The 17,841-nt window shown below is 37.5% G+C and overlaps 1 protein-coding gene across 6 annotated transcripts in view; it reads right to left on the reverse strand.

Moving 5' to 3' along the window:
- Positions 1 to 17,841, reverse strand: part of Akt3 (AKT serine/threonine kinase 3) — a 235,279-nt gene that overhangs the window by 43,329 nt on the left and 174,109 nt on the right. For all 6 annotated transcript variants that reach the window (XR_013104487.1, XR_004608447.2, XM_076914571.1 and 3 more), the window contains one exon: positions 4,765 to 4,887. Coding sequence is in view for 4 of the 6 variants with exons in the window: in XM_076914571.1 (XP_076770686.1) it covers positions 4,765 to 4,887 (123 nt within the window). In the remaining 2 variants the exon portion in view is untranslated. The remainder of the gene's footprint in view (positions 1 to 4,764; positions 4,888 to 17,841) is intronic.

The raw sequence follows: 17,841 nt of genomic DNA on the forward strand, positions 1-17,841 counted from the left end.
TGTCAATGCTATTGCAGAAGCAGTGGTGCTAGCAATTAATGGAATTAAAGCTGTTATACCAGCAATAATCAAGCCTGCTACCCTCTTGCTTCTGCTTAAAGCCTAACTCACTTCTTCAGCACTTTTACTTAGCTTGCTTTCAAAGGCTTCATGTTCAGGCTGCATTTGGTGATTTTAATCCTCTACACAACATGCCAGCTGCTCTGGCAAGGGATCACATTCAAAGATCTAGGTCTGTGTGATCTGGCTGAAATGCAGACACACCCTTAGTATACACCTTTAATCCTAAACAATGAAGGTAAAGTTAATTTGTAGAAGGAAGTAGCCATGTTTGAAAGTAACTTTAACTGAGGGGCAGGAAAAATGACAAATCAGACAAAGGGTTGACAGAATGAGTCAGATAGCATACACCCAACTCTCAAGAGAAAGGACAGGAAAGAGGTGACTTAAGAGGGTAGTGCAGGGAGAGAGTCAGTTGGGAGTGAGTACTGTGCAGTGGAGTTGAGTTTGTATATGAGTTCTTGCAGTTCAGTGCTGGTCAGCAGAGGCAGCTGAACCCCAAAAATAAGAAGAGTCAGAAGATTAGAATACATTACTTGCGTTAGTTTGAGGCCAAGCAGAGCAATTCAGTGAGAAGCTCAGAGAAACCAGATCGAATCAGTTAGCTTGGCAAGGGATTTGAGCCGGAAAAGCTGAGTTGAATCAGCTAGCCAGAGTTCAGAAAAAACTCAAAAGGGTGAGTTTATCAGCAGTAAGCCTCTGAGATGACAATTACATCTGATATACCTGTATACACTTGCAGGGCCTTTAGGAAGTGGGACCTGGTTGAGAGCCCTAGTGGAAGGTGAGAGTGACCCTTCCCTTCTTTGCTTTTTCACTGATGAGTTAAATGAGGTGCTTCTACCACGTGCTTCCAGTATTGCTATCTGACATCCTCAAATCAGAGGTCTAAAAGCAAAGAGTCCACCTGGTCTTGGAAAGTAACGGAGTCACTAAAACTATAGGCTAAAATAAATCCATTTTCTTTTCAAGTATTATGTTATCATTAACAGAAAGCTGACTAACATATTCATGTTTCAATAATCTTACTGGTGTCAATTTAATCTGTTACCTTAAGGAGGCAATGCTTTTAGGCTTGCAGAACATTGTCTCAAATATATACACCAGCTTTGAATTTCTGATCCTACCTAAATGATCCCATTCTGTCATGCATCACTTTATGATCTGCAGATGCAAATAACATGCATATAAATTTTAAATTTTGCTTTCTTAATTATATGCATCTTTTGATATATAGTCATATGCTTTCTATCCTATACTGTAAGTTTCAATTAAGGCAACATTTAAAGGGGAGTAAAATTTAAGAGAACAGAGAACATTTAATTGTCTGGTAAAGTTAGAGGCTAAATATCATGACTACATTAGGGGCATTCACACATAAAGTACTTGCTTATATTTCAATGAGTTAAATCTAATTTCATCACCAATTATGTGGGAACAAAACATTAATAATAATAATTCATTTGATTAGAAATGTTTAGAGACAATACTAAACAAGACCATTTTGACTGTTATATTCAATATTGATGCAATCATTCAAATAAACAGTCTTCTTTAGATCTCTCATTTATGAGTAATTCTATCTACCACCACTAATAGGGATTTATCCAGTAATTTCAAAACTATTCTCATTTCCTTAATTCCAGGTTTCTCTGCCTTCTTATTTCCTGTAAGTATGATTCATAAGCATGAGTAGTGACGGAAAAGGTAAACTCATGATGAGATAGTTAACAATTTCTAAGTATATTTAGAAAAGTAATATTTATCATTATGCTATATAATTAGATTTTGTAAAGCATCTATACTCAACATATAGATAGATATAAAGGTGATAAATTATGTCATATTTGTATTTCTAAAATAAGCTAAATATAATCATTTGGTTGAGCTGTATTCATTTTGGCATTCAGACATTTAATCATCCCTGAAGTATATATTTTATAGCTATATAGCTCATTATTTTTAAGTACAGTACTCTAATCCTTCATTTATAATTTAATTGACTCTACACCGATATATACTACATTTTATTATTACTGAGTGAAATAATATTTTATAAAAGTTACTCTTTAAAACAGTTACTTAAATATAAGCAAGAGTGATACAGCTATACCACTCTTGGGCATATACCCAAAAGATGCCCCACATTGCCACAGGGGCATGTGTTCCACTATGTTCATAGCAGCCTTACTTGTGATAGCCAGAAGCTGGAAATAACCCAGATGTCCCACAATGGGAGAATGGATACAGAAAATGTGGTTCATTTACACAATGGAATACTACTCAGCTATTAGGAATAAGGACATCATGAGTTTTGCAGGCATATAGATGGAACTAGAAAATATCATCCTGAGTGAGGTAACTCAGATCCAAAAGGACATGCATGGTATATACTCACTAATAAGTGGATGTTAGCAAAAAAAAAAAAAAAAAAAAAAAAAGTACAGAATATCCAGGATACAATCCACAGAACTCAAGCAGGTTAACAAGCCGAAGGGTCCATGTAAGGATGCCTCAATCCCACTTGGGGCTGGGGGTGGGGGGAGAAAGCAATCACAGGAGGTGGGCAGAAGGAGGGAGGAACATGGGTGAGAGAGGAGACAGGGAGGGAAAAAGGGGAACATGATCAGGTATTGGGGGAGGGAGGAACAAGACTGAAGCCCTGAGGGCCAGCAGAAAGATTGGAAACAGGCAATCTTGGGAGATTTGAGAGAGGGGTTCTAGAATGTACCAGAGACCTGGGAGGTGAGAGAGTCTCGGGACTCAAAAAGATGATTTCAATTTTCCCCTAAGTACCAATGTTTCAACTCATAGTAAGCAAGCTCTGCATGCAGTGTTATGTATGGACACATGTGTGTGTTGGGAAGATTCCTGTTAAGGAGCTGAACTCTACCATATTTCAAGTTCTAAACATAACCAATCTAAATACAATCACTTGGTTAATTTGTACTTAGTGTACCTGTGAGAACATGTTGAAGCCAGAGACTGATACTGGGATTTCTTCCTCAATCACTTCTCCAACCTACTTTCTGAGACAGCACTGAACCTGAACCTTGGCATTTGAATTAAACTACTGTCTAGAAATCCCCCAGGATGCACTTGTCTTCACTGTCTGAGTATTAGAAGTACAGACATGTGATCACACTTGGGTTTTACCTGGGTATTGAAGTCAGAACCCAAGTCCCCCTGCTTGCACAGCAAGTAATTTATCCATGGTGCTAGCTCCCAGTCCTATATTTTTACTTTAAGGTAGAGTCTCACTAAATTGCCCAGGGCAGCTTCATATCTGTGATTGTACTTCAGTGTTCTATAGTGAGAGTTTTGGTTTCTGTAGGAGAAACTTAGCCAAACAGCCCAGCTGCAGTGCTGGCGCAGGCACTGCTGATATTTCCTCCCTGAGCCAACGTAGAAACTGCCTTCATGGCCAGAGACCACTGAAGCCAGATCAAGCAATGGAGTGAGCCAATGAAAAAGAGACAGGATCACATCTGGCTACCTGAGAGCCAATGAGATGCTGGGAGTGAGGTAGGCCTATAGAGGTCTACATCTCCTTTCCACTCTAAATTTTCTCTCCAATGTAGTGTTGGGGGTTGGAAGAGATCAGGGTGGAATAAGGGTTAAGAGGGAGATAGGGATATAAGAACCTAATAAAAAACAAATAGGACAACCGTGTTCCAAGTGGTGGGAGGACAGGTGGACTGTTACATCTAGCTTTCCTATCCTCACTTCAGAACTAGCTGCCTACGTCCTGGGATGGAACTCAGTGTAATACTTAAACTAGGCAAGTGCCCTTCACTGAGCTGTGCACCCAGCCCTAGCATTTACATTTTAAGGAAGATGCTAAAATAAGAATCTGTTGTTGAAATATGCTATGATCAGAATTCTTAACAAAGCCAACCTTATTAATGACTGTATCATGGGAATTACCATTTGCTTACAGGATCTCCTGAAGGGAACAGTAAACTATAATATAAAAATCAAATCTAAACCACCGACTGCTTCTTAAGTAAAGATTTGTAGACATATAGCCAAATATATTGATTTACATAATGGCTAGGGCTGCTTTTACCTTTCAGTGGCAGAACAGAATGGTGCCAATAAATACCTTGACAGGCAGAATAGGCCAAAGTATTTACCACCTGGCCTTTCAGGCTATTCTGAATCTACTAAGGGCTACTCACAAGAACTCAGAGATGGCCAGGCTTCTTTTACCAATACAACCAATACTGAGTTTTGACAAATGAAAAACTAAGCAAACTACTGAGTTTATGGGAAAATATGTGAGAAAAATGGTCCTATCAAAAAGTTAACACTACAATGAAAATAGATATTTTCCTTCCAATAACCTTGTTATTGAAGCCTCTTCATAAACATTTTATGATGTTTGAAAATAATAATGAACTTGCAAATTATCTGATTTGACTCAGATGCTTACCATTTCTATAATTAGGGGATTTACAAAATAATGAAATGATTCTTGGTAGATCTGTGTTGTATAGTCAACAAGAATTTTTATAGTCAAGAGAATTTTTATATAGAAAAAACAAAATCATAAAAAAGCCACTTACATATCAGTGAGTGAAATTTCAGACCAACTACAGCAAACAACACTCCTAAGTGCTTGTCTCAAAACTGTAACTTTGTAATTACTTTGTTTGTCCCTACAGTCTCTGCAAAAAACCAATTTTCATTACTTTTTTTTACCTTGAGATCACGGTACACAATCTTTCCAGAATGTAGATAGTCCAAAGCAGAGACAATTTCTGCACCATAGAAACGTGTGCGGTCCTCAGAGAACACCCGCTCTCTCGACAAATGGAAAAACAGCTGCAGGGTAAACAGCAGGGACAGGATTGTAATAATTACTGATTTAGTGGGGGAAATTAACACAAACATAAAACACCTCTCATCACCATATTGTGATGATAGATAGTGTACTCTCAGTGGACACTGAGCACTCTAAGACAGCAGCTGGCTTATCTTTTGCAGGTTTCCAAGGGGGAAACTGCGAGCTGTTAAATCAGCGTTTTAATCAATATACCAATCTTGTTTAAGGCATTCTGGTTGCTACCCATTTAACCTTCGGGTACCAAAGGAAAAAGTATGCATCATTAGATTGCATTTCCTTCTAAGTATACTGCTGTTCCACTCTTACAAGGAATAAATATTGACATTATCAAAATAAATGAATATAAGCAGGGATATGGTGTTTTTATTTAATTATTTATGTTTCATTTCAAGGAAAAATATGGACTTACACAAACTCATTTATGTAAACTAGTCATAGTCTAAATTGCCATTTCTCATATTTCTAGAAATACTTTCAAAGTTTGAAATAACATTTGCTGTAATATGTATTTTCAAAATTTGAAAGCTTTATGTTTAACACTGCTAAACTGGACTAAGAGGCCTCCATCACTCCTGATATGGTTTGGAAAGTATAATCCTTTTCTTTTTTTTTTTAACTGGATATTTTCTTTATTTACATTTCAAGTGTTATCCCCTTTCCTGCTCCCCTCAAGCCCCTTATCCCATCTTCCTTCCCCCTGCTTCTATGAGGGTGCCCCCCCCACCAACCCACTCCGGACTCCCCACCCTTAAATTCCCCTACACTGGGGCATCTAACCTTCACAGGACCAAGGGCCTCTTCTCCCTCTGATGCCCAACAAGGCCATCCTCTGCTACAAATGCATCTAGAGCTATGGATCCCTCCATGTGTACTTCCTGGTTGGTGGTTTAGGCCCTGTGAGCTCTGGGGTGGGGGTGAGAGGTCTGGTTGGTTGATATTGTTCTTCCTATGGGGTTGCAGACCCCTTCAGTTCCTTTAGTTCTCTAACTCCTCCCTACACTCAGCCCAATGGTTGGCTGTGAGCATCTGCCTCTGTATTGGTCAGGCTCTGGCAGCACCTCTCAGGAGACAGTCATATCAGGGTCCTGTCAGCAAGCATCTCTTGGCATCTACAGTAGTGTCTGCGTTTGGTGACTGTATGTGGGAAGGAAAAGCCAGGTGGGGCAGTCTCTGGGTGGCCTTTCCTTCAGTCTTTGCTCCACACGTTGTCTCCGTATTTGCTACCTTGAGTATTTTTCATTTTTAACTGTGATCTCTTATGATCTTGTAAGCTATAAACCAATTCATTTCCTAGTTCATCAAAGGTATATCAACAGTCACAAAATATCTACTGGGATCTTACTGTGACCACAAACTCAATTCTAGCTTTATGAAACTCTAAGTCCTATCACCTAGTAATTAACATCTATATCTTATTTCTCAGGAGAGGGAATGGCTCAGAATGACAGTGTTGGCCTAACATTTGCAAGGCCCTGTATTCCATTCCCAGTACCACAAAAAGCTAAACAAACAATACTAAGCATATCATAAACACATCTAATTTCTTAGAACATCAAATGTCAAGAAGCAGACCTGAGAAACTAGTAACTGATATTCAATCTTTGTTGAACTATTATACTTTATTAGGAAATCTGCCAAGATTGCTAATCTAAAATATCTTCATCCTATATAAACATAAGTACAACAATTTTGATTTTGTTTATACAATACATATTTAAATATAATTAAGAGATTAAATATGAATTATAATAAAATATATGTGCTTGTAAATCAAATTATGTAACCTGGTAATAAACATCAGTATCTAGTTTACAAAATTCTAAGAATTTCGGCACAAATGCAGGACAAATAATAGATGGGTGGGGGGAAGGAGTAACGTGGCAAGAATAAAAGGCTGTTTAGTCCTGAATAAACCACTAAGATGTCATGGTGGACATGCAAAACACGTCTGTGATAAAGAAAAACACATCAGAGAAATGTGCCTTCAACTGTAAGGTCAGAAAATACGTGTTTCCATAAAGATCACTAATTCATAATAAGTTGCTAAGATTTATTATCTTCCACATGTAACGGTAATGCTGAGTAACTTGGAATTCTTATGCATTCATTCCTTCTTCCTTTTTCCTACCCCTATCTCTGCTTAAATTATTTTTAAGACAACTTTGTGTATGATCATTGACCCAAATAAAGACAGGGGAGAAAGAGTTTGGATACGCTAAAACTTCAACGTTAGTTATGTTAGTAGCAAACAATGTGGGAGACATAAACTATGATGTTCTCTACTTTATTACCATGCTTTGTCAAGTCCGGGACATCATGCTGAGATGGCATTGGTATTTTATTTCTGAAGAATCAATAATCAAAACAATTATGAAAAATATGGTATCTGCCATGCTGAGTCTAACATGCCAGTGGTGTTGGAGGCTCCTGTGATAACATTGTTGCAGCAATATTAAGTCTCCAGACTTTAAAAAAAAAAATCAGTTTTACCACTGGCTATCCACTGACAAAAGAGATATAAAGCCTCTCTAAATTAATATAATGTATTCAGGATTCTAGATCTTTATATAGATACAGCTATATTTTGTCTGCCAGCCAGCTTCCATAAAAGTATCAGCTCAAGTTTTATAATTAAGAGGAAGAACTCTGTATTTTAGAATTCATTGCCATATGATGTCTACTTTTGCTACTTTATGGAATACACTCGGGATTTATAATTGCAACATCCAATGATCTATTTATAATCAGTTCCCCTTCTTGTTTCGGAGGTCAGGACACTGCCTGCATTCTCTTTCTTTGCTTTTGTTTAACAGCTTTCTTCCTTAATGCCCTAACTTTCTGGATCATTGTGTCCACCCTGTTATTAAACCAATATGTCAATCTAATATTCATTAATGACCATCAATTACTGTTAAGTAACTTTGTAGCATACTAGGACAAGAAAAAAAGGATACAATAACTTTTTCTTTCTTTTTTAAAAAATTATTTCATTTATTTGCATTCCAAATGTTGTCCCCCTTCCTGGTCTCCACTCAACAAGCCCCACATCCCAAGCTCCTTCCCCTTTGGCTCTAGGAGGGTGCTTCCCCCCCCCCCACTCCTGCCTCACCCCTCTAGCATCCCCCTCTGCTGGGGCAACAAGCATAATTTATTGGATATTTTACTTATTTACATTTCATGTTAGCCCCTTTACCCATTCCCCCTCTCAGAAACTCCCTAGTCCACCCCCTCCTCCTGCTTCTATGAGGGTGTCTACCTACCCATTCACCTCCAACCTCCCTGCCCTCCAATGATCCCACAATGGGGCATCCAGCCTTCACAGGACCAAGGACCTCCTCTCCTATAAATAAGGCTGCTATGAACATAGTGAGGCATGCATCTTTGTTATATTGGAGCATCTTCTGGGTATATGCCCAGGAGTAGTATAGCTGGGTCCTCATGTCCATTTTCTGAAGAACCTCCAGACTGATTTCCAGAGTAGCTGTACCAGCTTGCAATCCCACCAACAATGGAGGAGTGTTCCTCTTTCTCCACATTCTCTGCAGCACCTGCTATCAACTGAGTTTTTGATCTTAACAATTCTGACTGGTGTGAGGTGGAATCTCAGGGTTGTTTTAATTTGCATTTCCCTGATGACTAAGGATGTTGAACATTTCTTTAGGTGCTTCTCAACCATTTGAGTTTCCTCAGTTGTGACTTCTTTGTTTAGCTCTGTACCCCATTTTTAATAGGGTTATTTGGTTGTCTGGAGTCTAATTTCTTGAGTTCTTTGTATGTATTGGATATTAGACCTCTATAGAATATAGGATTGGTAAAGATCTTTTCCCAATCTGTTGGTTGCCATTTTGTCCTACTGACAATGTCCTTTGCCTTACAGAAGCTTTGCAATTTGATGAGGTCCCATTTGTCAATTCTTGATCTTAGAGCATAAGCCATTGGTGTTCTATTGAGGAACTTTTCCCCTGGGCCAAGTATTCGAGGTTCTTCCCTATTTTCCCTTCTATTAGTTTCAGTTTATTTGGTTTTATGTGAAGGTCCTTTATCCACTTGGACGTGAGCTTTGTACAAAGAGATAAGAATGGATCAATTTGCATTCTTCTACATACTGACCTCCAGTTGATCCAGCACCATTTGGTGAAAATGTTGTCTTTTTTCCACTGGATGGTTTTAGTTCCTTTGTCAAAGATCAAGTGACCATAGGTGTGTGGGTTCATTTCTGGGTTTTCAATTCTACTCCACTGATCTTCCTGCTTATCTCTGTACCAATACCATGCAGTTTTTAATCACTATTGCTCTGTAGTACAGCTTAAGGTCAGGGATGATAATTCCCCCAGAAGTTCTTTTATTGTTGAGAATAGTTTTCACTATCCTGAGTTTTTTGTTATTTCAAATGAATTTGCAAATTGCTCTTTCTATCTCTATGAAGAACTGAGTTGGACTTTTGATGGGAATTGCATTGAATCTGTAGATTGCTTTCGGCAAGATGGACATTTTTACAATATGAATCCTGCCAATCCATGAGTATGGGAGATCTTTTCATCTTTTGAGATCTTCAATTTCTTTCTTCAGGGACAAATGAATTTAACAGATATCCAAAGAACATTGCATCCTAAAACAAAAGAATATACCTACTTCTCAGCACCTCATCGTACCTTCTCCAAAATAGAGCATCTAATTGGTCACAAAACAGGCCTCAACAAGAAATTGAAATAATCCCATGCATCCTATCAGATCACCATGGACTAAGGCTGGTCTTCAATAACAACAAAACCAATGGAAAGCCCCACATTCACATGGAAACTGAACAACACTCTACTCAATGCTAATGTGGCCAGGGAAGAAATAAAGAAAGAAGTTAAAGACTTTTTAGAATTTAATGAAAATAAAGACATATCATACCAAAACTTATAGAACACAATGAAAGTAGTGCTAAGAGGAAAACTCGGCTCTGAGTGATTCCAAAAAGAAACTGGAGAAAGCATATACTAGCAGCTTGACAGCACACCTGAAAGTGTTAGAACAAAAAGAAGCAAATACAACCAAGAGGAGTAGATGGCTGTAAATAATCAAACTCAAGACTGAAATCAACCAAGTAGAAACAAATAAAACTATACAAAAATCAACAAAACCAGGAGTTGGTTATTTGAGAAAATCAACAAGATAGATACAGCCTTAGCCAGAGTACCCAGAGGGCACAGAGACAGTATCCAAATTAATAAAATCATAACTGAAAAGGGAAACATAACAACAGAAACTGAGAAAATTCAAAAAATCATCAGATCCTACTACAAAATATCAGATCCTATACTCAACAAAACTGAAAAATCTGGATGAAATGGTCAGTTTCCTAGACAGATACCAGGGACCAAAGTTAAATCAGGAGCAGATAAAGCATCTAAACAGTCCCATAACCCCTAAAGAAATAGCAGCCATCATTAAAAGTCTCCCCACCCAAAAAAGCTCAGGAACAGATGGTTTTAGTGAAGAATTCTATCAGAACTTCAAAAAAGATCTAATACCAATTATCTTTAAACTATACCACAAAATAAAAACGGGAGGAACTCTACCCAATTCATTCTATGAAGCCACAATTATGCTCATACCTAAACCACACAAAGACCCAACAAAGAAAGAGAACTTCAGACCAATCTCCTTTATAAATATCGATGCAAAAATACTCAATAAAATTCTCGCAAACCGAATCCAAGAACACATCAAAACAATCATCCATCATGATCAAGTAGGCTTTATCCCAGGAATGAAAGGATGGTTCAATATTCGGAAATCCATCAATGTAATCCACTATAAAAATAAACTCAAAGAAAAAAAATGATCATCTCACTAGATGCTGAGAAAGCATTTGACAAAAATTCAACACCCCTTCATGGTAAAAGTCTTGAAAAGATCAGGAATTCAAGGCCCATACCGAAACATAGTAAAAGCAATTTACAGAAAGCCAGTAAGCCAACATCAAACTAAATGGAGAGAAACTTGAAGCAATCCCACTAAGATCAGTGACAAGACAAGGCTGCCCACTCTCTCCCTACCTATTCAATATAGTACTGGAAGTCCTAGCCAGAGAAATTAGACAACAAAAGGAGGTCAAAGGGATAAAAATAGGAAAGGAAGAAGTCAAAATATCACTATTTGCAGATATAATAGTATACTTAAGTGACCCCAAAACTTCCACCAGAGAACTCCTAAACCTGATAAACAACTTCAGCAAAGTGGCTGGATATAAAATTAATTCAAACAAATCAGTAGCCCTCCTTTACTCAAAGGATAAACAGGCTGAGAAAGAAATTAAGGGAAATGACACCCTTCACAATAGTCATAAATAATATAAAATACTTTGGTGTGAATCTCACCAAGCAAGTGAAAGATCTGTATGAAAGAACATCAAGCATACTCTCTTATTTACAGCTCTGCCTGTTGTTAGGGCGCATTCCAAACTCAGGAACTACCTACAACCTTTCATATAGCAATCAACCCTCAACAAAATGACAAAAAAAAAAAAAAAAAAAAAAAAAAAAAAAAAAAAAAAAAAAAAAAAAAAAAAAAAACAAAACCAAACTGAACCAACCAACGAACCAAACAAACAAACCAAAAAAAACCACAAGCAGACATAATCTCCACTATTAATCAATTCTGCCTCAATGAGGAAGCTGCGTGTATATTCACAGAAACAGCAGATTGTGATACATTTTGTGATGCAGTTATAACAACACTTTGGTAAACAGGATGGTTAGGGATATGCCACATATAAAGTTCCCATAAGTTGTGAAAGACAGGATTTTTCACCAAAGGAAAACTTAAGAGATATTAAAGATTACTATACAAAATACAAATATTAGAGAACATGGAGTTATGTGGCTAAAAATAATACACATTTAGAAGAAGAGAAAGAGAGAGGGGGAGGAGATGAAGGGAGGGATGGATAGAGGGCCAGCTTATTTAGGATGTTGTCTACCATGGTACAGTTGGAATTCTATTACTTAGATAATAAGAAGTGTTAAAACTTTTACACAGAAAAAGATCATATTCTTAAAACTGTGGTTATATCAACAAGTAAATAATAAAAAAATCTGAGGATATGTCCAGTTAAATAATTTCTAAAATTACACAAAAATTTACTCATCACCTATTAGTACTGACTGCTATAGAAACCTTCACACATTAAAGGAAAAGCACTAACCCACAAGACACAATACTGTGCTGAAACATGGCAAGTGCTGTAAAAGGCTTTGGAAGAATGTATATGTTTAGGAACACCAGAAGGTATGCTGGATTTTGATGAATGCGTCTGAGAGCCACGGGCTAAGGAGAGCATAAGCACCCTTCAGGAGAATCAGTACTCCAGAGGAATTTGAACCAAAGGAGAGATCAATGATGTTGAGGTTTTCTTGTGGCTGGCTGAGTAGATGTTACTGAGAACAACATAGAGGAAAAATATTGGTGATGGGGACACAGGAGCAATGGGCTTTATTTTGACCTACTGAAATTTAAGTACGCAATTGATGTTATAGTTCAATTTTAGAAATATTGATACCAAGGAAATTGTTAAAACCGTGAAACAAAGTATAATCCTAAAATTCAGTAAAACTAGGGGTAGAATCTCAGGGTACTACTATATTTAAAGTCAGGGACGAGCAACTAAACAAAATACCGATAAGAAATACTAAACAAAGCACAAACAAACCAAGACCTTGAAGAAAGGAAAACTATCAGGAAGAGGCTGGGGAGACAATCTCTTCATGCTTGAACTTCAATCTTCAGAATTCATACAAATAGCCAGGCATGGTATCATGTGATTGTAAGCCCAGCATGGGGGAAGCAGAAGTAGAAGGATCCTTGTGGATCCCAGGACACCCAGCTTAGTCTAATTACGGGTCCCTGGGTTCTAATGAGAGACACTATCATAACAGGTAAATGGCTCCTGAAGACTGATACTCAAGGCAGACACACATGAGCACAAGCACATGGAGGCCAGATGACAGCCTCAGGTGTCCTTCCTCAGGTTTCATGAAGCCAAAGTAGGCTAGGCTAGGCTGGCCGGCCAGTGGTCTTCAGAGAGCCTTCTGTTTTCTGTTTTCACCTCTCCAACACTGAGATTACAAATGTATGCCACCATGCCCAGACTTTTCTTCATGAATTCTACGAATAAAACTTCAGTTCTTATGCTTGAGAGACAAGTTTTTTCCCAACTGAGCTTTCTTCCCAGCCCCATCTGCCATATCTTTATGTTTAAAACATTCAAATTCATTCTTAAAGCTATTTTGAAATATAAAGTGGATCAGTTAGCTGCAGTCACTTCACTGAGCTACAGAGCCCTCAAACTATTCCTATCAGGTTTTTTTTTTTTTTTTTTTTTATCTAATTGCTAACCCTTTCTGTCCTCTCCCATCCCTTATCTACTACTAGTAGACTAGCAGTTTAACACACTTATATTAGCATCTCTGGTCTCCATTTCCATGAGATATACATTGCTAGCTTCTACATAAGCTGCGGGTAGAGAGAGAGGAAGGTCTGGCCTATTTCACGTAATACCTGATCCTATAGTTGCATTCAAACTTTTACATTAGTTGACTCTTTAATCTAAAAAAATTTCTTAACTTCTCTTGCTGTTTACTAATTTTTAAAAATTTCGAGGGGCTAGAAAATATGCTTCAGTAGTTAAGGCATTTACTGCTCTTGCAGAGGGCCATGGTTTTGTTCCCAGTACTCACATACTGTTAACAGTTATGTGTTAACTCCTCTTCTGGCCTCCATGGGCAATGCATTCACATGGTGCACACCCAGACAGACGGCAGGCAGGCAGGCAGGCAGGCAGGCAGGCAGGCAGGCTTGAACTACTAAAAATCTATGAGACAAGATATAGCTCTTGCTACACCCTCAGAGGAAATATGGAGGAGGCTAAAATGTTCACATCATAAACAGCAGCTAATAGAGTGACCATTATGCCACTGCTTCAGAGCAAGACTGACCTAGGGTTAATTTCAATTATTCTAATCAATCTCAGGAATTTTATGTATAACTCAAAAAACTTTGTTTCAAACTTTGATATTAAGAAGTAGTATCTCTACATTTACATCACATGTATATAACACTAACATTTATGAAACAATCTTAAAGAGATAACAAAAGTAATTATTGTTGATTTTTTGCTCTGAGTTTTCTAATGAAAATGATTGAGACTATGAGTACAACAGGTAATGATTATCTGGAAGATGATTATTGAGATAAGCTTCAATAAATTTTAAAAGCACTAAATTAATTTTTTCAAAGGTATGCACACCCTAAATGATGCATAAATCCTAACTTAGAAATTTAAAAACTACAAAAAAGCAAGGTAATATAAAACCTCTTAAAGCTTAAAACTTAATTGTAAGATAATTGAAATAGAAATGCTGGACACTTCTAACAAGAAGATAAAATAAAGACATTAATGCCAGGCCTACATAATAGTCAGCAACACAGTTCTGTAAGAAAACTGAGATTTGGTAAATACAGGAACATAGAAATACTAGAAATACTAGAAATAAAAAAACTGATAAAAATATTTAATTCCCCAGCACTGAACACTGCATTATAAAATACAGACCTGCCAGGCAAGCTGTGTCACCTGAACAATCAAGATTGTTTATGGGTATAAACAGTAACTCTTTTGATGAATTTGAGTACTGTCCCACAAAAGGGAATTCATGCCTGGCAATGTATGCAGAGTCAGAACTTATAGCTAGAGAAGGTATGTGCTCCAAGAGAGAATCTTTTGCTGCTGTTTTTCAATGGTAACATTATCAAGTTGTCTTCTAAATATTTATATTTATACCTATAGATTTGTATTATTCCCAACCTTGGCCAAATGAGCTTCTTATTGCAGTGAGTAAAGTTTAATGCAGGTGCATTACTATTCAAACTGCTAAGAATAAGCAACTTTGAGTGCTCAGTGATAGATGAGGTGTCGATATCAACACCCCCACAGCATCCCAAGACTCAAAGAACGAAGGCAGAAGGCAGAGTGAGTGCTGTTCTCTGCATATGCATTCATGAACTCACAGCTGTGGTTACCTGCACAAGACCAGTATAATACCAAGCCAGTTACAACTGTCCCATCTCCAACTGAGGAACTACTGGTAAAAGTTGGCTACTGAGGCAGAGTCACTTTTCTTTGGAAGGGTGTCACTGGTAGGTTGTTCATGTCTCAAAGTCATGAGCATAAAGGAAGCACTAGTTAAATTAAGCATAGGATTTATTTCTTTATAATGTCATGGATTGGAGAGGAACGGCCATGGTAAGCTGAAAAGAAGGATGAGGTAGTGGATATAATTGAGATAAACTGTATACGTATATGAAAATGTCAAAACAAAGTTTAAAGCAGGAAAAAAAAGTAACTTCAAATATGCTACATCAGCAGAATAAAGACTATCAGGGACTGAAGATGAGGTTAAAGAAATATCACATTAAATATCACTAAATTAAAAAATAAAGAAAAAACAAACATGACCACAACATTTAATGATTCTCAGAAATAACCAAAAGACAAAACCCAAGAATTAACAGGATAAGAGAAGAAGCAAAACTATAAAATAAAGGCATAGAAAATGTATCAAATGAAGTTGGAACACAAGATTCCCAGATCAGAAAAAGACAAAGGCATTAGAGCATAGGAGGCATTTACAATTCAAAGATATATAAGCAAAAAAGACTTTCTCCACGTCACACTGTAGTTCTGCTGAAAAGACTGCAAATGTGCTCTTGTCCTCATTCATCTCGTGTTTGGGCCATCATGTTGGCACAATTCTTGAGTGTAGCTTTTGGTATTTCTAGGAGACATAATCTCACAGCAAACTCCCTGGTCCTTCGGCATTTACAGTATTTGTGCCCCCATTGCAGTGTTCAAACCTACACAAAGAACTACAGACAACTAAGGAAGGCTGAGAGCAGGAGAAACAGTCATCTCCAGGAAAGAGCACATCACAGTCAGCCCAGAACACACACATACAAGTAACACTGTGCACACTGAATTGCTTGTACTTACATATTTAGAAGTATGTGTGTGTGTGTGTAACAATTAATGAAAAAATGAAGTCATAAATTTGTAAAAGAGCAAGGAGGGGTGTAGTAGGATATCCCCCCACACACACATTTTACAATGAAGCTCCATAATTTTGGAGGAGCTAATGTGGGAGGAATGAGGAGAGGAAGAGGAGGAAAAAAGAGAGATGTAGGAGCCACGGAGAACCACACATGGGTCCAGAACAGTCCTGAGTAACAATTTATACCTTAAGGTTAGATCTTGGGAAAGAACTCTAATTGTGTGGGCAAATTGTTAATTGAGCATTTCTAAATACATAAATCCTTTGGATAATAATTTAGCTTTAGCATCTCATTTCTACTGGGTACCATGTGGATGGTGGATATTGTCTGGGGTTCAACCAAGCTTTGTGAAGACAGTATGGTGGATTGGCTGATCTAGCCACCACAATGGCATCTCGTGGTTGCCAGGGCCTGTACTTCTGGCTGGTCTGAGCTGCTGTCAAAGCCAAGCAGCAGTGAGAGCAGGCCACTGTTCTTGGCCTCAGGCCTTGTCTAGTCAGGAACATGGTGGCCCCATAAGAACAAGCCAGATTGGGTGCTGCCATTTTTAAATATTATCCTCAAAAGAGGGGTATATGAGAAAGTTTGAAAAGAGAAAAAGGAAAAGGGAAATGAGATAATTATAATCTCAAAAAGCATAATATATATATATATATATATATATTAAAAAGACAATAGATACCAAACAAAAAGACACCATTAAAAAGGACAAGAATAAATATAAATTTAACTAAAAGCAATAGTGTCTTAGGAAAAGTCGTAAAAGCCAGGAAAACATGAAAACATCATTTCAAGCTGTGGGAGAAAATGACTACTACCTAGTTTCCTTGGTTGGTTGGATGGTTGTGTGTTTGGTTGGTTGGATGGTTGGTTCATAGGTTGGCTGGGGGTTTTGTTGCTGCTGTTGTTTTTGTTGTTTTGTATCTTGATACAAGTTAGTGTAATCTGGGAAGAGAAAACCTCAACTGAGAAAATGCCTTTACTAGACTACCCTCTAGGGAGCATTTTCTTGATTAATTACTAATGTGGGAGGGCCCAGCCACACCTTAGCAAATGATCTTAGACTGTGTAAGAATATAGGCTGAGCAGGCCATGGAAAGCAAGGCAGCAAGCAACACCTCTCCACAGTCTGTGTTTCAGTTCCTGCCTCCAGGTTCCTGACCTGGCTTCATGTCCTGACTTCCCCAACAATAATTGCAACGTCTAAGTTAAATTACTCTTTCCTCTCTATGATGCTTTTGGTCATGCAGCTTATAACAGCAATATAAATCAAACTACTATAACTACCAATGAAGATTAATATACTAATGTCTTTTTTACATACTGAAAATTAAAGATAATCCAAAAAAGTACAAAGTAAAGGAGTTAAAACCTGGTGAGCCAGCATTTTAATGATACTTAAAGGGAAACCTACACAGAAAAGGAAGAACAGTAACAAATATATATTTTAAAATTATGGCAAATATCTCTCAATAATTATGCTAAATGTTACTGGTCTTAAATGTTCAATTAAAAGAGACAGACAAGCAGTCTGAATGATAAAGCAAGATCCAACTGCTGAATGTCTTAAAAAAAACTCAATACAAAGTAAAACAAATACTAAAAGTAAAATAAAAGTTAAAATCAAAACGAAACAAAACAACCCAACCTATGCCAAGTTAGCTGAAAATGAGGGCAAGCAAGAGCAACTACACTGTAGATTCAGGTCCAACTTAGTCTTAAGAGATACAGAGAGTCACTGCACAGTAAAAGAGACCTTATCAATACAATCAATTTCACAAAGCAAACAATACTGGGTATTAAAGCTAGGTACAAATATTGTAAGAGTAAGAAAT

The sequence above is a fragment of the Arvicanthis niloticus genome, chromosome 16 (assembly GCF_011762505.2).
Source record: "Arvicanthis niloticus isolate mArvNil1 chromosome 16, mArvNil1.pat.X, whole genome shotgun sequence".
In the NCBI taxonomy this organism is placed as follows: Eukaryota; Metazoa; Chordata; class Mammalia; order Rodentia; family Muridae; genus Arvicanthis; species Arvicanthis niloticus.